Source organism: Solea senegalensis, linkage group LG7 (genome assembly GCF_019176455.1).
Source record: "Solea senegalensis isolate Sse05_10M linkage group LG7, IFAPA_SoseM_1, whole genome shotgun sequence".
In the NCBI taxonomy this organism is placed as follows: domain Eukaryota; kingdom Metazoa; phylum Chordata; class Actinopteri; order Pleuronectiformes; family Soleidae; genus Solea; species Solea senegalensis.
This window is the reverse complement of record NC_058027.1, coordinates 4039845-4064396: the sequence shown is the minus strand read 5'-3', so window position 1 is coordinate 4064396 and position 24552 is coordinate 4039845. Positions and strand designations below refer to the sequence as shown.

The window sequence follows — 24552 nt, the reverse complement described above, 5'->3', positions numbered from 1 at the left end:
AATAAGACGTAAATAAATATGTGTGCTGCTTTTTTTAAGATGCAAGATCTACTCTGTATCTGTAAAATCTGACATATTTACAGTCGTTTTTACTCCTTGATATATACATAAATGAAACTATGCACACTTATGTATGAACAACATGGTCTCCAAACTGTTCGTCTCTATGCACAGTTCCATCCAATTCTCACTCAAACATCATAAATCTGTGAACGCGTCATTCAAACTTTGTACACCGAGATATTCTGACTTCTGAAATACAACACGCCTCCATCCATCCCATCTCTAGTGTCCAATTTTGCCTAATCCCCATATTGCATGTTTTTGGACTGTGGGAGGAAACACATACACAAACGGGGAGAACATGCAAACGCCATGCAGAAAGACCCTTATTCTGACCAGGTCTTGAACCCGGGTCTTCTTGCTGCAAAGGCAAGACTACAAGAAGATTACAAGAAGTCCCATCTGACTAAATATAAGCTTCCTGCCAACTTGAGTCAGAGGTTTACACTCTTAAAAAAGCACAATCACAATCTCAAGTTTAAATATCAGCATCAGGTTAAAGCTCCAGTGTGTAAGTTGTGTTGCTAATGTTGCAACCTTGCTGTATCCCACAAAATCGCTCATGACTCAGAGAACTGGGGTTAATTCCTTAACACAAACGTAACCTTCCCTCCATCAGTCGCGATGTAAGACGCGTCAACACTGTGTCTCCACAGACACAAACAAAAGCCCAAAGCTATACCGAGAAACTCACTCAAAACAAACAAAACTAAACTACCTTTGAATCAGTGAAAAGTAATACATTTCATTTCCTCGCTTTACTGTAATTGAGTAGTATTTTTGTGTACTTGTACTTTTTAAAGTCAATTACTTTTACTTCAGTGAATTTATTTCAAAACTCTTTCCACCGCTGCTTATTACATACCCTGGTACAATACAGTAGAACAGTATTTCTGATTTTACTCCAAGTTCCACCGGAGGAAGCTCACGCACCACTGGTGGTACATGAGCCACAGTTTGAGAACAAGGCAGCTGGGGTCTCCCTAAGCGATAGGATGAGAAGTTCTATGTGTGGAAAGGTGATTCAGGCACCTGGTAAGGATGCTGCTGCCGTGGTGCCTCAGGGACTTGGAAGGAGACCTCTGGGCAGATGGAGGACGAGCTGCTACCCCCAATACTCTGATCCTGGATAAGCGTTTGACGATGGATGGATGAATAAAGGAAGTCATGCCTGCTTTGTTTACAATATTGTGTATTTATTGTTTATCAGTGCTATTTGTTGTCAGTTGTTTGTTGGCTACTTGTACAAGAGATTTTAATCTCAAAAGGTAAAACATACTTCTTTTTTGACACATTTTTTCTCCATTGTGTTTCTCGTTGAACTGAAATGGACGAAGTTAAATAAGTTTTGCTTCATAATATGTAAAATAGGTCCCATTTTTGTTGCTACACTTTATGTAACAGGTTTACAGCCTCAAGTTGTTCATTTATTTATTATCTATTTCCGTTTGAAATCTAGTCATATTTGTTTATTTGCTCTGTAATTCATTGTGTATTTAACGTCTGGAGCATTTCTATCTTTCACTTTTTCACTATTTTTATTTCACATCAGTAAGACGTTTGTCAAAGGTTGTCACCAAAAAAAAAATACATGTGCAGTTATAATAAAATCACTGAGGCCTTATGAAGCCGAAATAGACAATACATGAACACGTTTGATGACGATGGTTGTGTTTAAAACTGATCACATGAAAATGGTAAATGGTCTTATTATAGTGTTTCTCTAGTCCTGATGACCACTCAAACCTTCTTTACACTCTTTTTGCCATTCACCCACACTTTCATACGGTGTGCAGCACATTTTCTAAAAAATCTCTCGTAAAAACAAACCCGAAAAAAAATCTCTTGAAAACAGACCCCAAAAAAATCTCTCGTAAAAACAGACCCAAAAAATAATCTCTCATAAAAACAGACCCAAAAAAATAATCTCTCGTCAGAAAACAGACCAAAAAATAATCTCTCAGACCCAAAAAAAACACCCAAAAAAAAATAATCTCTCAGAAAAACAGAACCAAAAAATCTCTTGTAAAAACAAAACCGAAAAATCTCTCAGTAAATACAGACCCCAAAAAATAATCTCGTAAATACAGACCCAAAAAAATAATCTCGTAAAAATAAACCCGAAAAAAATCTATTGTAAAAACAAACCAGAGAAAAATCTCTCGTAAAAACAACCCCAAAAAAATCTCTTGAAAACAGACCAAAACAATAATCTCTTGTAAAAACAAACCCAAAAAAAAAAATCTCTTGTAAAAACAAACCCGAAAAAAATATCTCGTAAAAACAGACCCGGAAAATAAATCCCATAAAAACTGACCTCTGAAAAAAATCTGGTAAAAAACAGAACCTTTTTAAAAATGATTTAAGGTAAATACAATAAACTTCTATAAAACACTGATGAGCCACAACATTTAAAGCAGTCACCTGTTTTATTGTTGTGGTAGCTGATCGATGAACGAGTGAGGTTCTCTTTCATCCGTCCACAAGTTTTTTTGGACCTGTAAGCAAATTTCTTTTTTTTTATCCACTTTTTCATGCATGTTTGTGGACATGAAGTGTTTTATGAATCAAACACATTGAATATGAGTCACAAATATTGACTTCTGAAAGTGACACATGTAAACTTTGATACAATTTAATAGAAAGCCGACAAACCAAATCTGTTTTTCAAGTATGCAAATACAAATGAAGCTGAATTAATCCCATAATCCAGCCGGATAATGATTGAAATAATATTTTACAAAAACATTTCCCTCACATGCTCACGTTTTTGGATTGAAAGCACCGACACTTGTCGCAGGTTTCTTCCAGAACATTAAATTCACAGCTGTAAAAAGTTATTTGTACTCAAAGCCCTTTTGTTGCAACTAAATGGATTCACCCTGTATGCCCTCGTTTACATTATAACCATTAAACCCCTTTTTTTCCATCACTATGTTAAAACTCATATCTAGATTCTCGTCTAATATCACTTTTTTCAGCACAACCTAAGTTTACTTATATAGTTCTATGTATAGCTGTAAGTATACCTGAGTGAAAAGTACTCAAATGTTTTAAAATTGGATTGAATTTGTTTGGTTTGGCTTACTATCTCATACAGAGTTGATTTTCTAAATTGTAAAAACATTTATTCTGACACTGTATACGTGAAGAAATGTGTTATAATCATAAAAAACATAAATAATAGGCCAATTTTTATGTCAAGGCATGTCATTCCACAAAAATTCCTGTCCAATATAGACAAAGGGGCAATTTACCACGAGAGTTAAATGAGAGAAAGCACTCGGGGAGAGAGAGAGAGCAAACCTCAACTTTTCCAACAGTGTCAATACACTCAAACTGTAACTGTTACCCAGATTTCAATCAAATAACACGGTAACATAAACCTGTATCATACAGGTAATGTAACAAAAATGTCCAAAAACTCACCGTTAAAAATCCAGATCACCACCAAAATCTAACAAACTCCATCCAAATACGTGCTTTACCTTTTGAGTTGACAACACCTCCTTAGCAGAATAAATAATCAGGGTGTCTGTATTTTTCTTTTTTAGAGTCTTTTTGCTTGATGGTGTCAGTGTGGCCACGAGCACTTCCAGCTCTCAGACTTGGGCACTTTGAGACACTTTCCTAACTTCTCACATCCGGCTGGAGCCCAGTTCTGCAACAGAGAAGCAGCCGCACGGTGACATAAAATTGACACAAATAGTAGACATATTTTTTAATATAAATTAGTTTTCATTTCCACCTTAAGATGAGGTTCACCTGTAATACCACCTACACCCACTAGTGGGCCTCGACACGCTGGGTAGGTGCCCCTTTAAGCCCTTATTTGGCTTTGTCTCCTGCCCTGTCCTTAATGTACGACTGATTTCCAAGTTGTTCCTTCTTATTCTTATTCTTTTTTCAAAAATAATAACAAAAATAATAATAATAATAACATAATATAAAATAAAAAGTATTTTATTAATTAATTGTTCGTTTCACATCTATTGAAGGAAAAAATGGCATATTTAACAATATCTGTGCTTGTTAGGTGGTGATATTATAAAGTTAACACTGTTCTGTACAATATACGGTCTCATACATTTGAATATTGTATTTATTTAAAAGCCAGTTTAGAGGGAAAAGTCACAACCGCTGCCGCATTCACAGACTACACCCATTAATTAATTACATTAATTGCGTTTTCCCTCTATTCACAGTGTGTGTCAAGCGCAAACTGATTCGATTGTTAACAGACATTTAATGTTCTGGACCCACGTTAACACAGAAGAAGATGTGGGGTCGCGACAAACGGGAGATTCTCTTTTGGGTTTTCTATCTGCAGTTCACCTTTTAGCCACATGAGAGCGCTTTATCAACAGATGCTTCGCTCATAAAGAAGTCTCAGATGAAGAGAAAACTGTTTAACACAACTGAAAACTGAATTGTGTGTTTATAAAACTAACTATAACTACTATTGTAGCGAAAATGTGCTTAGTTTTCATTTTTGTAAATTCATTTTGTACATAATCCTTACGCTTGCATTTGATTATTCATTCATGATAAAAGCATTTGTTTTTCTTTAGAATGTGAGACATAAGGCTTTGCAAGTTAATCATAACACTAGTTAAGGTAGTTAATTTGGTTGAGTTGGTTCATCTAAGTCAGGAATGTCCAAAGTCCAGCCCTCGGTGAGATGTTGCACGGCCAGAGTCCCGGGTTCGAAACCCACCTGTACATGCACTCATCTCATATAATGTTATTTGACTCCAGATGTGGAAAGAAAGGCAATTTTTTCTTTTAGATTTGGTTACATTTCCATTTAAAAATGATAATTGTGTGAATAAAAAAATCACATTTTAATAAAATAGTGTATTTGTATGTAAATGTTAGTGTTAAAAAAAGGGGAAAAAAAGGACTGTTGACATCCTCGTTAAAAAAAGTTTAGACACGTCTTTTATTGAGTTTTTTAATTTTGCTCATGTTTTTTCTCAAGATTGAGCTTCTTAGACTGTGACGTGTCTCATGAGGGTTATTTATTAAAATTATATTATTCAAACCCTTCTCTTAAAAATAATGAAAACTAACCAATTGTTAAAAACAAAAAGCGAAAACTAAATAAAAACTAAAACTAATGAAAAATCCCAAACTATTACATAACCTTGGTCTCCATGTATTAAAGAAAATGGGACTGATATTACAAGACTGCAAACAACCTAATCACGACTTTAAATGTACTTAAAGATGTGTTTCTGTGGTTCACCACAAGGGGGCAGTGCTGCGACACAAATAAATCCTGAGCAGTGACGCTCACAGGGAGTAAGGAGACAAAGCCACACAAAAAAAATAATCCAGTAAAACAAGATCCATGAAATAATATGACTCACAGGATGAAGCAAGCTGGTGATAAATAAAAAAAAAATGTCAATATGTTGAAATGGAGCATCACAGGCTCAATGGAGACCTGGAAACACAGTGAGGACTGAGTCCATCACATTTATATAATGAGTAAATTATCACACGTAATGAGGCCATCTCCATTTTCACATACTGCAATTATCGTTTTGTCTTTTTTAGGTTTGATCAATAATGCGGTTTTGAACAATTCATTGTAATTTTACTGCTGCAATTTTTGAAATCGCAGGAGGCACAGCATTTGTTTTTATATATATATATATACATATATATATATATATATATATATATATATACACATATATATATATATATATATATATATATATATATATATATACATGTGTGTGTGTGTTTATGGTCTGTAAATCTCACCATCACTGCCATGTCACACATGTTGAGCTGTGGAATACCAGGCACCAGCGTGTTCTTATGCTGCTCCACGACTGCAGAGATCCTGCTCAGCACGTCGCTGTACTCCTTAGACAAAACGCTGCAACACAGACAGACACACACTCCGTTTGATTATCTATTATCTGCCGCAATTAAACAAAAACAAACACATTTGAGATTCAATTCACGATTGAGGAGACATCCTTAGATGTCCTGCTTTATCTGACCAAAGCCCAAAACCAATTACATCTTTATCTGACAGTGACAAAGAACAACAGCAAAATCTCACACTTAATAACTGACATTGAAACAAGCCCGAAAAGATTCTCTTTTAAAAGGATCCATTTATTTCTCTGTCAGTCAGACACTCGACCGACTCACTCAATTCTTCAGAATTTTTAGTAAACACCTGGATTAAACATTAGCAAGGTTCACATTGATGAATGTACTGTTTTCAGGAAAAACATGTTTGTTTGTTTTTTTAAAATGTTGATGAACGTATAAGGTGCCTCACGTGGTGTAGTGGCAAAAGACCGGGGTTTGCAAAGTGGTCCGTGTGTGTGTGTGTTTGTGGGTATAGCTCCAAATGATAGCATACATGTTCTCAGGGCACTTTACAAAGTAAACAATATTATAGCGAGAAGAGAAACCCAACAGTTCACAAACTCAACCAGACTCAAAAATGTGCAGCATCTGCCTGGACAGGTTGGGGTGAAAGGAAAAGAGGGAGGCGAGGTAAAGACATGGCAACCTGTCCAGGGTGAACCCCTAGTTTCACCATGTGTCAGCTGGGATTGGCTCCAGCGACCTGTGACCACCATGTGGAGGAAAAAGTGGTAGATGAATGAATTTTGAGGCCACATTGAGGCTTTTATTTTTATTATCATTAGCAGTAGTATTATTGTCATTATTAATATGCTATAACTGAAGTTGATATCAGCATAATTTTGTACTATACTGTACTATAAACATGTCATCACTGATTTAGAAATGTCTTGTCTAAACTTTTCCTTCACCACAACCTGTCTAGGCAGATGTTGCGCATTTTTTAACTCTGGTTCTGTCAGAGATTTCTTCCGGGTTAAATTGTGTGAACAGTTAGGTTTCTCTGCTCTCTATAACATTGTAAAGGTTTCTGCCTTAATATGTACACTGCCTTGAGATAATGTATGTTTGGTGCTATACAAATAAAACTGAATGGAACGGAATCCTCTCTGAAAGCTTATGAACACAGAGGAAACAGATTACTTTGTTTCTCGTCATAATTAAACTATTTATCGCAACACATGGAAATGAACTGGCTGCTGTTTAGATGCTCCCTGGTCTGGCCAAGCAGCCCGCTAAGCCCAAAAAAAAAAATGTAGGAAACCTCAAGTCCACGCAATACAAAAAAATGACAACATTAAACGTTTAAATACATTACTAATAAACATATTTTTTCTTAAACAAAGTACAAAAAATCAATTCAGTCCACAGTCCGCGTTAAGTTAGCGTCAAACTCAAAATGACTTGGTCCATTGTGGGCTATTGTGAAAACGTGGCGCTCGAGCCGACCCAGGCTCATTCTGGGCTAATGAAAAACAACAATTCATACAATACCGGACCTTTAATGTTTAAGGCCACATGGCTGTAGCTTTTCAACCATTACAACAATAACACACTGTCCAATCACTCGGTCACTCTTTGGTAAAGCGCACTCAGCAGCGTGAACTGCGTAACCTCCATCACATCCCCTGTCTCTCAATTACTGCTGTTGGACACCAGTGAGCACGAGCACCTCTGTGCATTATTATATTCAGTGTGTAAAACACAGGGGCCCTGAAGGCTTTCAAAGGAACGCTGCTCTCAATAGGACCTGTAGGGTTAATGGGCTGTGTGTCCATGCCCGTGTGTGTGTGTGTTGGGGGAGTAGGCGTCTGGTGGCGTGACACACAGATAGACAAATATCAGCAGTGCAATTACACCCTTGATACACTCTCTGGCAGCACCTGTGCCAGCCTTCCATCCTCCCTCCGCTGCAGAGTGGGCCCTCTGATTGGCCCCTTGGGAACATGTGCATGTGTGTGAGGTGAAGTGTCAATTAGAGTAATAACCCCAGGCTCTGTCCAGCTCACACCTACCCTCCCTCTTAGATCTCCCACAGGGCAGCAAGGCTTCCTCCATCAGCCAGCACCTGCTCCTTTTCCTCGATACTCTCACTCTTTACTTTCCCCCTGCAATTACCCCAATGCTACTGCACTGGCTGCAATTAAGACGTGTTTCAATCATGGTACGGTTGGGTTTGGTACAGTCTGGTGTGGTGTGGAACGGGAAAGCCCTGTGTCAGGCTGGTGTTTTGACTAAAAACAGTACCTTTACTTGGTAGGCGGGATGTGGGCTTTGCCCGAAGGCTGTGCAACTCGACAACGAACCGGCGGCGATGAACGCGACACAACAGAGAATAAAGTGGCTGCTTTCTCTAGTTCTTAGTGGTAGAGTGCTATTTAAAAGTGCCTTGACTTCAAGGGATATTTACACCAATCACAAGAGAGTGATGTTTTTTTGTCGCCCAATCAGCTGATTGTCGTGGATGGAGCTGGTGGAGCGCCGAGTTGACGGTAACGTACTATTTAACTCTGGTACCCCAAGGAAAGGGTGCCAAAGAATGGAACTATTGGGGCTGATTCTAAAGGAAAAACTAACAAAAACCTTGTAATGCAAACTGAAATATTACACCCATCGACTTCCAGGTTTGATAAGTAAAGCTTGGATAAGTAGGACAGATGTAGCACATGTATATATATATATGTGTGTATATTTATATATATATATATATATATACATATACATATATATATATACATACATATATATACACACATATTAATTAGTATTTTCTGGGTTTATTCCCGAATATTAGGGGGTGCAATGGTAAAGGTTGAGTTGAATTATAAGAAAGTTTCGTATCAGTTTCTCAGAGTTACACGTCTGAATAAGCTACCAATTGGCAATCAGTAGTGGCTGAAAATAGGACTCGACTACACCAAGCATACCTCATACACTTCAATTCAACTTCTACCACTTTATCCTCCACATGAGGGTCACCTATCTCAGCTGACAAAGGGTGAAAGACCATCACAGGGTCTCCTTCAATACTTTTTTTTTTAACATCCTGACACTTTTCTTTTTACATCTTTTTACATTTTCATGTCAGTGAATTCCAGAAGTTTCAAAAAGAGATTTAACTTTGCGAAAAGGAGGACTATATGTCCATTTCTGTACGCAGTCTGTGATTATTCCATCTACAGTTAAAAAAAAAGAAGATTAAATTGCTTCCGCTATCTAAAATCTCAAATTCTGCTTTTGGCAAGTTTTTTCATTCCTCCCCTCATTTATCTGTGCCCGCTGCGATTCATTTTATGATAAGTGATGAAGCAACTTAATGGAAGTAAATTTATCAGACCACTGTAAGTACTACATTTATTCCGTACAGGTCTGCAAGCAAAGCATGCCACGTATGGAGAAACTTGCGCAAGACACAAAAGTTTTCCATTGTTTTGTGTCTGCGCTGAGAACCACAGAGTGCGGACCTCTAAATCAACAAACTAATAATATCATTTGTTTATGCCTCCTCTGCAAACACACAAAAAATAAATAAAAAGCCCACCGTCAGCACACCTCATTATCATGATTATAACCCTTAGCTTACTGGTGTAGAGGCAAAATCTGGAATAATAAGCAGGCTGTATGCAAATTGAGTCTTTTGATTTATAATGTATGGCACCCAAGGGGGATGGGGGCATTTCTCAGGTGTGTCACCACTCTGATTACTGATTCATAACACTATTGCTGGAACACACACACACACACACACACACACACACACACACAGAGCAGCAGAAGGTGGGGGAATTGAGGAGACAATCAAATACATCTGTCCCACCTCCCCCCCTCCCCTCCACCGTCTTCTCCACCCCGGTGGAAATTGAGCACTTCACTGAGGACTATTGATTGGGGACACAGGAGCGCGGTGGCAGGCAGCATATGAGGCCAGACTGTGTGTGCGGCGCTGCCCGCGGTGTCAGGGCCGGCGCTGCACTCCGTTTGCTCTGGGGACGCGAGGCGAGGTGGGCGGCTGGTGAGAACCGAGGATGTGTTAACCTCAAGGCCTTAGGTCAAGGGTGGGAGGAGGAGAAATGGTGAGTGCAAACCTGAGTGAGGTAGGTAGACACAGAAACGTGTGTTTCTTCTCAGACAGATGGACCACCAACACAACACAGGCCTCGTCGTCCTCTAAGGCTATAACTACATTACTCCATTTCCTTCTAAATGAGCATAAATCCTGCTCTGGACTCTGATGCATGCTTTACCCCAGTGATTCTGAGCCACAACTCAGCTGAGACCTGGTTTTATGACTGACTGACTGACTGTCATGGCTGTTTTTAACGGGTCTGACTGCACACATGTGTCCGATGTCACTGTGTTTGTATGATCTACTCACACTGCTGTGACATGAAATACTATTTTAACTGTCAGGGAAATCATAGGGTGAACAGTGTGGCTGCAAGTTATAATAAATTAATGAATGAGCCCTGATTAGTGTAAAAAAAAAAAGAAAGAAAAAAGAAATTATGAAACCAGCAGCGGATTAGCAGACATCAGCTGAGGAGGCGGTCTCTAATCCGTCCTGAGGACAGATTGCAGCTCATTAATGTGGCCACATGTGTCCTAAGAGCTCCTCCGAATGCGGTTTCTGTGACCAGATCTGAGGACGCATTCACAAGGGACTGGGAGTGTTCACACCTGAACTTAACACAATCTGCACATGTGATCACTCAAGACAGATACTAACACCAAATCCGAACGGAAAGGAGCCTATACTTGGAGTTTCACCTCGTTGTCAGTTTCATAACAGAAATCCCTGCTCTGAGTTTTCACCATTGTTGTTTCTCAGAGAGAACCAGCTTCCTGTTACACCACGTAACAGGAAATTACACCTGTTACACCATATCCATGCACAGTGAACCTGAATGGATACAATATACATTTTTGTGTGTTATAAGTATATGGGGGTGAAATTGTCATCTCGTGGGGCAGTCACTTTAGGGTTTTATTCAAAATTCGATGTTATGGGTTGAAAAGGTCAAGCTGTAATGACCTTTTGTAGTACCCCATAGGATCTGGCAGAGGGCGCTCAAAAGGCTTCCTCCCATATCAAACGATGGCAACAGCACAAGTAGGAAGTGTAAAAGGTGAGAGACTTTGGCTGAGGCAACCACAGCAGCGACAGCACCTTGGAGATGCAAACCGACACAAGGTCGAACCACTGGTTTAGTGGAGAGACATGCAAGTCGTGTCCTCATTCGTGGGTGACGACACTCTTTCTATTTACACCACAGGTCCATCTAGCCCTCACCGTCATAACAACTCACTTATTTTAAACAGAGGTGGCAAACACAAGCCATGGAGCCAAGTCCATGCTGGTCGGCTTCTGTTTTTCAATTCTCATTCTTACTCTCTCGGTCAGACAGTCGTTTCCTCTTTCCTTGCTTCCTCCGACAACGATTTTTCTGTTCTCTGTTCTCAGTTTCCTGTTTCTGGCCAGACCCGAGACTTTGTGAGACCTCCTGATTCTGAAGATTAAAGCTTGGTGACCATGATTGTACATTAACAATAATAATAATAATAATAATGATAATAATAATAGTAGTAAATGGGTTGTATTTATATAGAGCAACGTTAAGTGTCTTGCCAAAGGACACAACGGCGTGTAGACTAGCCGGGAATTGAACCCACAACCTTCAAGCTACAAGTCTGGTTTTCTATAACACACAATAGGGGACGTGGAGATCCAATCTCCCCGCAATGACGTCTGCATCGTTACACTTTAACATAGAACCGATGTAGCATTATTACATTTTAGCTAAAAGCTGTCGGAGCTTCCTCCTGTTGTCAGTTTATTCCATCCCACTCTACTGAGCACTGTATGCTATTGTTACCCTAATGCTAGCAGCGTTGTAAATAAAGTGTCAATTATTAATTATTAATAAAGTAAACTTTGCCTTATCTCCTGGCCAGATTTTGATTTGGAAACTGCGTTTTCAATTGAAGTAGCAGTAGCAGTATGGACGTAGCCAAACTCCACTCTAGCAATCACATTTATTGTGAAACCCCGGTGGCTCTGGGCCACTGGTCAATAAAAAAAAACACAAAAGACAAACAAGTGAAACTAAAAACAACCTTGCGTTCGTTGCCAAACGCTCTCTTACATGATATAATTATAAAATTATATCATCTCATCTCTTTTTTTTTTCCCAGTGACTCCTCTACGGTGAGGTGAATGTATGGTTGTGCGTGCGTGTGTGTGTGTGTGTGTGTGTGTGTACTATATCACAGCCTGCGACAGTGGTGAAGGTATGTGTGCAGACAGGCCCTACATCATCTTAAGTGGCTCTTTAGGTGTCGACAGAGATTAATGACAGCCATGCAGCGAGTCCAGCTGGGGGACCGAGGAGCACGCGGACAAAACGCACATATAAACGCATGTGTGTACTCACACACACATGCGCATACACAGAATCGTCCCAGTGGACGCAGAGAGACGGAGGCCGAGTGGTGAGAAGTGAGCTGCAATGCATATCAGAAGTAAAAAAAAAAGGTAAAGGTAAGACAAACGTCTGGAGAGAAAGAATGAATGAATGGTTCAGATATGAGTGGACAGAAGAAGAAGAAGAGCAGTGAAGAGGTCAAGCAGCAGCATGTGGGGGTGACCTTCAGACAAACTCGATGACCCCTCCTCTGGGAAGGGCAGAAAATAACTGTCATTTTAATTTTCTGTGTGTGTGTGTGTGTCAGAGCACAACACATGGCTGCATATTGATTGTTTTTTTGTTTTTTTTTCTCATCCTCCAACTGAATAGCAAGGCTAAGAGGTGGGCAAATGAAAAACAACATTAATGTTTTATCATCCAATCTCACTCCCCAAGTAAAAGCGGTTTGAGCAGAGATGAGGCCGGCGTAAAATATGAGCGGCAGAGCTACGGGAAGGTCAGCCTCGGGAGGATTTTACGGCAGCAGGGAGACAAAGCGAAGACCGCGCGATATTCTCTCATCAAGGTGATTCTGAGAACAGCTTAATGTATTAGTCATGGCGTCCGCTTACTTAAATATTCTATATTCTAATATTCTAAAATATTCTAAAAAATCACATAAATATTCTATATTGATTGCTTTTAATAAAAGAAGATGGTCATCTATCTTTGCACTTTTGCTGGTGTTTGTCTATTTGTGAATAATATGAGTTAGAAAAGTTAAGAATTCATTTTCTGTGCAGGATTTTCATCTGAATTGAACACTGAATTGAGACTATGGTGGTGATGTAAAAATATGTACTCCGAAACTGTAGGGGGCAGACTTGCAAATATTATATTCTCTTTCAATTTTAAGATCTAAAGAGTTGTATATGCTCAGTAAACACACACGAGATTTTGCTCAAGTGATGATGAAAGCCAACGAGAAGAGACAGGTTTTCAGGAGCTTCTTTTTTTTAATTATTTAAGGATCTTGGCAGCTCTCACATGAAAAGGCTCCTCCAAAGCTTTAGGACTGCCAAAAAGTGGCTCGATCAGAGCTCTGGCTGGACGGTGAGCCTGTAAGCTCAGACAAATAAGCTGCATTTGGGTCTTTTAGAAACAAATAATGTGTGAAAATGTGACAAGTCAGTGAACGGAGCGCAGTACGGGAGTGATTTCTCAATTTCATGGTGGGAGGAGAAAAAAACCCGAATGACTGATCATGACCAACATATAGAGAATTAAAGTAATTGGGGCTGCAACGATTCATCTATTGCCAAATTAATTGTCAACTATTTTAATAATAGATTAATAGAGTGTTTTTTAAGCTTCTTAAATGTGAATAGTTTCTGATTTCTTTGATACATAAAACAAATAAATCATTAAAACTGAATAATTTCTGTTTGTGGACAAGACATGAATTTTACATCATTATTTTGAGGTTTGAGAAACCTTGATCAACATTTTTTAAGACATTTTCTGGTAAAGGGTCAACAGATATATTGGCCCGATATTTAGCAATCTTTAGTCTATCGGCCGATAAATAGACGTACAGTATTTACATATTTACAGTCAGGCATATCCATGGGCAGCTAGTGTTACTGACGAGTAGTTGGTGGTTCATTTCAGTAAGACAAGCCGAGGCAACGCTGCTCTGTCGGGCACTGTGAGCAGCAGCGTCCCTGGGCTGTTCACCTCTGACATTGTTTGCTAAATATGTCCTATCTTGATACATAAACCACATTTTTAAATTCTAGATGATTCATTTATTGCCGCAAATGCTTTTAAAACTGTGTTCCAGTTGAGCCAGCGTTTGACTTTAACAGGACATGCCGAGGTACCGCTGTACCGCACATTGTTGCTGCCAAACTATAAATATGTCTTTTCTTGACACATAAACCACGAGGCTTTGTTTGCACAGTTAGCTTCCTCATTAAACCTGTGTATCCATCACTGATGGTTTGCACTGCCCTTGCATACAAGGCTGTGTAACTTTGTCATATATATTTTATTTCCTAAAATGTACTAGAGTGTAATTATTGACAACTAATCAAGTGGTCGCTTTTTCTCTACGGAGCACCCCCTACTGTTCTGAGTGCATATTACCACCGTAAACATCCATACCACAGCATGGGAGGGACTTGTGCGGCGCAGCGGCGTGAGTATTGTAGTATTGTAGTATTGTAATTATATATATCATATATATATATAAATTTATATATATATATGAAACACTATTTCCTGCATTTTGAGGGCCAAATGTTGTGAAGTAAAGCTATTATTACGACAGTACCAATTATAAAAAAGGAAAAAAAACAAAACAGAAAAGCCCCCCTATGCCGTTTGATACGCAGTGTAGGGGCCAAAATCACAGCATAGGGGCCCTCTATGCCCAACTGCACTGGCGAAAACCCTGTATATATACATATGTATATATATATATACATATATACATATATATATATATATATATATATATATATATATATATACAGTTTTTTGGGTTGCTTTCCATTGACTTGTACATTTCTACATCTACATTTATAACATCAGTAAAAGTGTTCCTGAGGAGTTGATGGTCTCAATCAATAGTGTCAGATCTTATTCAGTAGACCATGATGTCACTTTTGCTGATCCCATTTAGAGGAAAATAAAAGCATGGCACATGAGTGGACACTGAGATTTATATGGAGTGGTGTCACAACCAGATGCCAGTTGGTTGTTACTCCATAGTTTGGTGAAAAGCTTGGATCTTGACCCACATTAACACAGTAGGTTCTCTCTTGTTTAACAGTGTCCTCAGTCCAGCCTTTGCTGTCTGCATCTTCTGCCGCCGCTCTCCTCTCCTCACACAAAGCTCCATTAAACAGCACCCGCTCTCAATTTAGACATGGACAATTCATCTTGCAATTATAAGCTGCAGCGGCGCGGCGGAGGACTGGGGGCCAGATAGTAATCTTTAAGGAGCTGTTTGCAATCACAAAGAGAAGGGGTGTAATCAGGCGCGCGCCGCTTGAGCCGATCAATCCGCCGCTGCCTTCTTTCTTTTTCATGCCACTGAATCAGCATTGATCTGATCCACCGTCTGTGTTACCAGCAGGCAAACAACCTTCCCATTCTCACACCTCACTTATTCCCTCGCGCTGACCTTCCCTTTTCGTTCTCTGGAACTTTTTGTTCTCGTGGAAACTGACCTGATTGGATACTTCTCTCCGGGATCCCGTCCCAGATGGAAGAGGATTGGCTGCAGCGTGTGCTCCGTCTGATCGTGAGTGGTCACGCCCGGGACTTCCTCACCGGGACAGAAGTTGATTCCCTGTAAGAGACGACAGACGCGATAATGCAAAGTATGTTTACGAAATAGTGATAATGGTGTCAATGCACAACAAAGAACTGGAGGACGACCATGGATCTTCTGATCGAGTAACCAGTGTTGAGGGATATTCATCTTATAAACGCTATGGCTAATGTGTATTAAAAAATGGTAAAGCAACATCTATACAAGGACTGAGCAAAGGATTTTCCATTGTTATTACCAAGCTGGAAATTGCATTAGATATGATATGGTTTAACCATAATAAAAAAAAAAAGATAAACAAAATATTAGCATGGTGTTACTATACTGTAATGTAAAGGTTTCCCAGAAAAATGTACTGTATATTGAAATAAAATAAAAGCTGACATAAAAATAAAGTTAGGAAATTGGAAATCCAACAATATTTAGCAAGATATAATTTAAATATATAAGTAAAAGTTCTTTCATACTCATTCGCAGCGTTATTACGCGAAAAAATAATATTCATGATAATATGTAGCTCCCGGTCAGTTTTTATTCTGTTTAACTTCCTGCTTTTGTAAGGAATAGATTATGGCTTGCATTGACACGCTGCTCCGAGCTGAATTTATTTGTATAATGTTGTCTATATGGACACTCTCTCATGTTATTTATGTCGCTACTGTGGCAACAAGGATCAAGTCCTCCCCTTCATCTCTCCACTCCACGCTCACGAGCCTTGGCAGTGATCTTAGTGTGATTGAGTCCCACTCACTCCTCCGGCACCTCCCGCAGATCTGCTCCCTATTCCACCAAACACACACACACACACACACACACACTCTTTGCACACCGGCAAACGCACACGTTATGATGAGCACAAGTAATATTTGAGAGAGCATTCATCTGTAAGGCTGCCGCTGGTGCCGCCCCCCCCGCTGAGATCGCTCAAAAGAGCACCTTAAAATACATATAGAAGAGCGAGACATGGGGGGGGGGGAAGTGACAGATACCTTCCGACCTGCAGAGCCTCCTCTGATCCAGACATGTACTTTTATTTTTGAAGTCAAAAGCTAAGAAATGCAGAAAAGATCGGGGGGGAAAAGCAGGAAAGCGCCCGTATCTCTGCGACTCTGTCACTTACACCCAAGACATAACAGCGAGAACTCCGTATCTGCTCTGACATTAACGCTATAGATACAACAAGGCTGCTTTCAACCTGGAGCGGAGCAGCCACAACCACGAGATAAGACGCGAGAGCATCCAGGGATGGATTTTTGGAAAAGGCAATTGCTGTCTATTTTAGAAGAGGAAGAAAGAAAAAAAACCAGCAGGATCTGGAAACTCGGGCTCATGTGCTAAAAAAATTTGATTTTAAAATGTGTTTGTTCTTTTTTTTTACACAAGTTTGAATATATTCTCTCACTAATTTTGTGATATTTTATGTCCTCATGCAATATGATCATGCAACTTACACTGGGTATGTGATCAGCAACAATAATATAGTATATACTATATAGTCACCTTATCTCCCACTCCATCTTAATCTATTTTCACTATATATGTGAGGAAGAGGAGGATGATAAGAGAGTAAATGATCTTATTGGGAATAAATCTGCCTCATACTGGCTGATTTAAACCACTGTATTTTTTAACGTTGGCGATCATGGTGTTACTTCAAGAGCTAAATATTTTCTGAGGTGGTTACTTGGTATGAAAAGTTTGAGAACCGCTGCTCTTTCTCTGGCTCATAACACAATATATGATATCTATGTGGAACAGCCCCATTCCCAGTGAGTATCCACAGTAGGACTAATGGACACCTGTGAAACGAGTCATTTTTCAGTTCCCATTCATTTCCGTGCTACGCATTCACAAAGGTCAAACGTAAAGCTGTTATTGAGCTCCGACTGTAACACAGGTTACTCAGCAATCCCGACACAAAGCAGCCACATTCCTGCCAGACGACGTTTCGCGGTATTAACATCACTACACTGCCTGAAGAGAGTTTGATAAGAGCCATTTAAGCCTGTGATATTTCTCATTTTCCTCATGGCTGAGCTGCATGAACACGGCTGCACAGAGCAATATGTCTTCCACCTGTTAACCTGTAATTTCATTCGTCTTCACAGACACACACACACATCTCCCCTTGTTTATTTTTCATCAAGGGTCACATTGTTTTTTTTTTATTATTATTACCAAAACTGCACGGCAACGAGGTAAATTTTTGATTTCAGCAGATTTCAGATTTGATTATGGAGGATAAACCCAAACTTTAAGGAGGAATTTAGCATCAGTGCGTAACTTTTTGTTGTTGATTGTTGTTATTATTCTGCCTCTGTTTGGTCTTCATGAACAGAAACGATGTAACATTAATTGTATGCTTTGTCCGTGTTTTGTTCAAGCATCAGAGCTGACTGAGGGAACGTTTGCGTGTATACAGCAGCAGAGCAGTGGTGGGCGGGGACAAGAAGCGTGTTCTAACACATTCTCACTTTGGTAGGCTAGCACAACGTTGCTGCTGTCACTATCCGTCTTGACTAGGGTTGGGCATCGAGTATCGAGTATCAATTGGAACCGGGACTAACTTTCCGATTCTCCCGGAATCGTTCAAATTTTTTAATTTCAATTCCTAGTTTCGATACCCAGTCGGAAGAAGAAGAAGAAGCCACCGAACACCAATGAAGAAGAATCCACTGACAGACTATTTCATTCAGAAAGACCTCTGGTTAGCTAGCTCATTTAAAATATGTAAACTTTTTTGACCCTGCCTCTTAAGAGAATCGGAATCAAGAGTCGTTAGGAACCGGAATCGAGAATCGTTAGGAACTGGAATCGAGAATCGTTAGGAACTGGAATCGAAACAAGGAATCAAAATTGGAACAAGGAATCGGAATCGGGATCGTTCAAATTCAAACGATGCCCAACCTTTTTCTTGACATCTCCTACGACGTTGACCAATAACATGATAACAGAGTGTGTAAGATACAGACATAAACACTGAGTGTACATATAACTTCAGACAGTCCATAATGACACCCAGGAACCGGTCCACAGTGTTTTTTCCTTTCTTTTCTCTTTTGTGACCATGATTCATCACCCACAACGCCTGGGTAGCCACGATTGACAACCGCTTGGCCCGCCTCCCCGACGACCTATGCACTTGCCCAGCGCCATAAACGACGATTGGTCGGGGGTCATACTTAGTCGTGTTGCCAGTCCCCCCGTTGGGTTTAAGGTTTGTTTTATATTTAAAAGTTACACACTAAACCCAAATCTTGAGGACAGTTTTAGGCTCAATGTCATTTTTCTAACTGGATAAATGATCTTTGTTAAATTCTCTCTTCCTTCAGTGTGATTTTGTATGAGGGCAAAAACAGTTAGTAAGTTTTACAAGAAACTCTTTAAAGATTCAACCTTTTAACAATGCCTCGCCCCCAAAAACAGAGAACCAGACATACATGTCCATGTTCTCTCTGCCATCCCTTTCATGTACTCCCACCGAATCAATAGGCAACTCACAGGCAATCAGATGCCATTATTTGTGAAGTTCCACTTCAGTTCACATGAGTTGATAAAGGAGGCTGCTATTGATTCAGCGGCCCTGAAGGAGAGAGCAATTTAAGCGACTGCTGGGGCATAAAACAAACTGGATCACAGGAAAAGCAGAGCCCCAGAGGGAGGACAGGAGAATATGTTTAATGCGGACAAAGCAGAGAAAAGACAGACAAAGCTGTCCTGTTTCTCTGGATTTCACATTCCTCCTGATACATTTAATCAGCACCGAGTTGACGCCATTGTGGTCGCGCGATACCGCCGGCTTCTATCTTTCTTTTCAAAATGAGACATGATGCCAGATGAATGAGCCGACAGCAGGGAGGGACGGTATGAAAATGGAGAGGAAGAAAATCTCCACTGGAGTTCGAACAAACAAGTCAACTGACTGATGAATGATGTAAGTCGGCTGATGTGGGGGCTCTTCATTAATATTCATTACGCTCTGATGTACACAGCAGTCGACTGATGAGCCACTTTCAAGATAACACCAACAGTGAGAGTGTTTGTGTGTTGGAGGGAGATTAGGGGAATCACAGAGGGCGGATGTGCCGGCGCAAATCCAGAACTGAGGAAAAAAGAGACGGGACAGAGTTGCCTTGTTAAAAAAAATGGACACTTACTGTTTTGAACTCGTTCCAGGAGTTGCTCCAGGTCCAGTAGTGCGCCTTGTACTGTCCTAGCCTCACAGCCATCATCTCATTCCCACGGTAGTAGAAGATAGGCCTGTGGAGGATGAGAGGAAGATGGTATGCTCCGATTTCTTCTTCTTTGCACCAAATGGAGATATAATGTAAGTGAGTGGAATTTCTAACATTTGACACGCTTATCATATCATTTAATTCACATATGACCAGTGCTTGAAGTGGGGCCGGTATCGGCACTTCTTAATTTTACCCTATTTTTTCTGTCCAATTCATTTTTATGGAGCAGAAGAATCAATTCTCAGAGAGTGAGAGTCTAGTGTTTGTTTCTGGCTTGTCAATCACCAAACTGCGCGTTTTTGAACTGCGGGGGGAAGTGCCTTCAGTCAGGATTCAAAGTGGTGACCTTCTTCCTGCGAGGCAACAATGCTAACCACTATTTCACCGACATACCTGTCTTTTTCTTTCACTTTTCATCAGCGCACTTATTTGCAGCCACAATATTATCTCTTCATTTCTCAATTTCTCTGAAAAGTCAGACCTAATTTTGTTAGTGTATTTGTTTACAGGTTGTGGGATGCCAGGTCGGTTTTCATGTTGTTACCAGGATGCAATTTATTGCCAGGTGTGGGCACTTGGTGCTATCAGCATGCAAGCTGACCACTGAGGATGCTTCTGCCATGATGAAGATCTAAAATGATCTTCTGATCTTAAAGCCATTACATGGCTAGGGTGTGTGAGTGTATTGCCGTGAAGCAATTTGTGTTTCTCGCGAGACCTCCTGATTCCGAGGGACCTCAGGGTCGGCGACCCTGATCTTGCAAGTCTGGTTTTCTGCTAACGAGACATTGAACCATCACCATGACTGCAAAGTAGTGTCATTTTAGTTTTTATTAGTTTTAACCACATTCATACTCTTTTTATCTAGTCAAGTTTTAGTGTGAGCAGAATAACCCATGACTATTTTCTTCTAGTTTTAGTCGACGAATGAAAACTGTATTTTACTCTCTTTTTAGTGATGTAATTCTATTTAACCCAATCAATATATATATATGTGTGTTGTTGTGGATACACAAGAATATAACAGTTCCCACAGAGTTATTTAGCAGATATTTTGGAGAAACCCACTTGTACACGTAATCAAAGTATGTCCACATATCATTTCTTCGTTTTCTCCCCCAGGACCAAACATTCTAACGGTTTTTCGTCTCGTCTCGTTTTGGGTCAACGAAGATGAAGAGACATGAGCAGAGCTTTTATTTTGTAAACCACATCGTGTCTCGTTTTTATTCGTCAACAATACCGTATTGTATATTTTATTCTAGTTATCGTCACATGAAAAAGATTCGATGACGAAAGCAACACTTCTCCAAAGGGTACAAATCCTCCAAAGTATAAATGTGTGTAGTCACCTGTCTAAGACCTTGTCGGAGCTGCTCAACAGGACTGGTGTGAGGTCCAGTCCATCCAAGGTTCTGTTGTCAGGAGGGCCGATGTCAGCCAGAGCCAAACTGGTGGTGAACAGGTCCATCACACTGGCCAACTGGAAGCTCACCTGCAAAAAAAGAGTAAACAAAACACAGGCGCCGTCTGCAGCATGAGAAACACATACGGTCCAGTTCACACAAAAAAACAAACTGAGGAACCTCTCAAGGAAGGTGTTCACACACGACACGAGGCATCCTCGAAAAACTGATCTCACATTTATCGCGACGCTTTTTCACAAATCAAGATTGGACTGAATACCACAAAGCTCGCTCCTTCACGCTGGATTTCCTTCACGAACAAGGCAACAAGGCACAGTCACGATAGGACGCACATGTGGGAAGGAGCTGCATTTCTCCAGTCTGCTGTCTAATCTCGGCCTGCAGGTTTATTATAAAACCTCCAGAATGCCTCTATTTCCAAAATGAGTTTTTTGGTGAGGAAGGAAAAAAGACGGAGCGGGGACAAAAAAGAGAGAGGAAGTGAGGAGAGGATGAGGCCCAGGCAAGCAGGCAGACAGGCAGGCGGCTGGAGCTGGAGCAAGCTGGTGTTTTATCTCCTTCTCCCAGTCCCACTGAAAAGCTTTATTTTATTTATAAACTTTGAACTATATTCAGATAAAATGCCATTTTTTCGCTGTCATCCTTGATCTTCCGTTCCATTCTCTCCTGAGCGAGCCTTAGAGGGCGACGGCATGCTCGCGATCAGATAGCGCTATCAGGCCTGTGCAGCTGCACCGCCATGTGCCGCTGTGCTCCTATCGGGAGCCGGCACACATGCAGGCACCGGAGTGCACGCGCACACACACACACACAAAAAAATCACATACACAAGCTCTAAAGCAATGAAATGAATTCCTTCTTTTTCCCCCCGTATCCACAGAACTAGCCACAGAAAAGGCGCCGCAACGCATTCCATGATCTATCTGCACAACCACACACACACACACACACACACGAACAGATTTAGTCCTTCACTTCATTTTATTCAAGTCTCCTTTAGATAGACAGATACACACGCAGCTATTCTTGTTAGCACTGTGCATTGACTTCCATTGATTCGGACAGCCTAACCAAACCATAACCTGTCCCTTTAGAAATTCGTTTCTGCCTCATTAGGACCAGGTTTTGGTACCCATGAGGACTTCTTTCCTCACAAGGTCAGTCTTCATGCCAGAAAAAGTGTCTACACACACACACGCATTGTTAAAGAAGGCAGAACAAAAGCACACAAGAAGCGAAAGTGACATTTAGTAGTTTAACAACTTGCGAGACCAAGCACCGAACCTTTCAAACTCTATCTTAAGAGTTGCCGCCTTTTCATTTCCTTCCCTTTATTAGCTCTGCCTTGCTTTGCAGTCTAAAACTGAACTTCATTGTCTTGCCCCGCTTTGTTCTTCTTCCTTTTTTGTCTGACTCATCACTCTCTGTTAATGTCACAGTCTCTCTCTCTCTCTCTCTCACGGCATTGTGAGTGGTGATGCTGGTTATCAGAGGAGGCAGCGCTTCTATCCCGGTCCCTGCCACTCCGCCCGTGTGTCTGTTGCCTGATAAAACGCAACAAAAGGGACCGTGACACTCGACAACATTGCAGGGGCCGACAACCCCACCCACCTCGGCGCCTTTGTTCCTGCAGCCACCGCCCCTCATCCTCCTCGCGGCCCTCGGGCAGTGGAGGAATGCTGAATCCGCACCTGTGCTAAGACCACCCGTGCTCCTTCATTCCGGTAGACAATCCTATTAAAAAGGACTGCACAACAGCAGTTTTCCAACAGCTTCACATGGGTCATCTACACTGGCCACTTTATTAGGTACACAGGACAACCAATAAAGTGGCAGGAGGTGCACCCCGTGTGGTCTTGTGCTGCTGTAGCTCATCTGGTTTGTGTTCCAAAAGCTTGAGATTCATCTCTGTGCCAAGAATATAGTAGAGTTTATAGTAGAGTCCTCTGCTCCTGTCAGGCGTACCTGCACAACTTTTCCACGCACCAGCCCCTGAGAAGAAGCATCACAGATGCTGTGGTAAACAAGCCGGTCAAGCCTCTTTGTGTCTTATTGTATTGTATTGTATTGTACGTTCTACTTTCCCAATCCCGGTCCTCGGGGACGCCAGTCCTGCATGTTTTAGATGTTTCCCTGCTCTAACACACACGATAAACCCCGTTCAAGGCCATTCTCCTCAGACCTCAAACATCAACAAGGCGTTTCTTCCCAGAGAGCTGCTGCTCATTGGATATTTGCTCTTTTTTTCGTCGCTTAAATCAACTTCCTTCCACATTCTGACACTCAGTTTGATCCGCAGCCAGGTTTCATTGATGCTTCCACAGAAAAAGGCCCCAAATAAACAGTGAAATTGTTCTTCTTTCTCCAATCCCCACCGCCCAAATATGCCCCCTCATCTTAACACCATGAGATTGTTCTTTTCTCAGTTGGTACGATAAACCTGCTCAACAAAGGCCTGCATGGCTGTTTCATTGTCTCCATTATTTCACTGCAAAAGCTTATGGACTTTTCAATGCACAGATCAACGGAGATTTCAGAGGACTACAAAATAAGAGAGGGGGCAACCCTGTGTCTGGGGGGTGTCCTCCCTACCACACAGCACAGGGCTGTGATAAATCCACAGCCGCACAGTACAGTAGCTCCAACTAAGCAGCTTTGTCACTACAACCCCAGAGATGCTTGAGGGGAGGATCTATAGATCGTCGTCCTCGCAGCCAAGCCACAGCGGCATTCACAAACACACGCGCGATTATTCTGTCGTGTCTTTATATTATGTTTCTGCCACTGACCTTGAAAGTCAGTCGGTTGGTTAAGTTTTTTTTTTTTTTACTTTTTTATGGCAGTTATCATCCATATAATACAATTTAAAGCAGTGTATGTGTATGAAATATAACACATTAACTCATAAAATCACATTGTTCAGTTGTGGAATGACTACAAAAAACTAAATATAACATAGAGTTAACTAGTAGAATGAAAGACATCATAAAGAAAATACAACTAAAACAGAAGATAAAATAATAACGTGTTTTGTTTAATAAGAGTAATGACTGCACGCTACTTTTATTGCCACACATTGCGGCAAAAGGTTTGCACAGAAAGTTGTGTCTCTTATTTTGAAAGCCAGGTTTGATAGGAAGTGGTGCTGTGTAAGATTGGCTGTTGGAGCCCCCCCGCATCTT

General features: G+C 40.7%; 1 protein-coding gene across 1 annotated transcript in view; it reads right to left on the bottom strand.

The window, feature by feature from the left end:
• Window positions 1-2682: 2682 nt before the first annotated feature.
• galns (galactosamine (N-acetyl)-6-sulfatase) overlaps window positions 2683-24552 on the bottom strand; it is a 31046-nt gene continuing 9176 nt past the window's right edge. The window contains exons 10-14 of the mRNA XM_044030889.1: window positions 21296-21438; window positions 19863-19965; window positions 15602-15723; window positions 5839-5956; window positions 2683-3724 (exon numbers count right to left, since the gene is read on the bottom strand). Coding sequence (XP_043886824.1) covers window positions 3638-3724; window positions 5839-5956; window positions 15602-15723; window positions 19863-19965; window positions 21296-21438 — 573 coding nt within the window. The 3' untranslated portion in view covers window positions 2683-3637. The remainder of the gene's footprint in view (window positions 3725-5838; window positions 5957-15601; window positions 15724-19862; window positions 19966-21295; window positions 21439-24552) is intronic.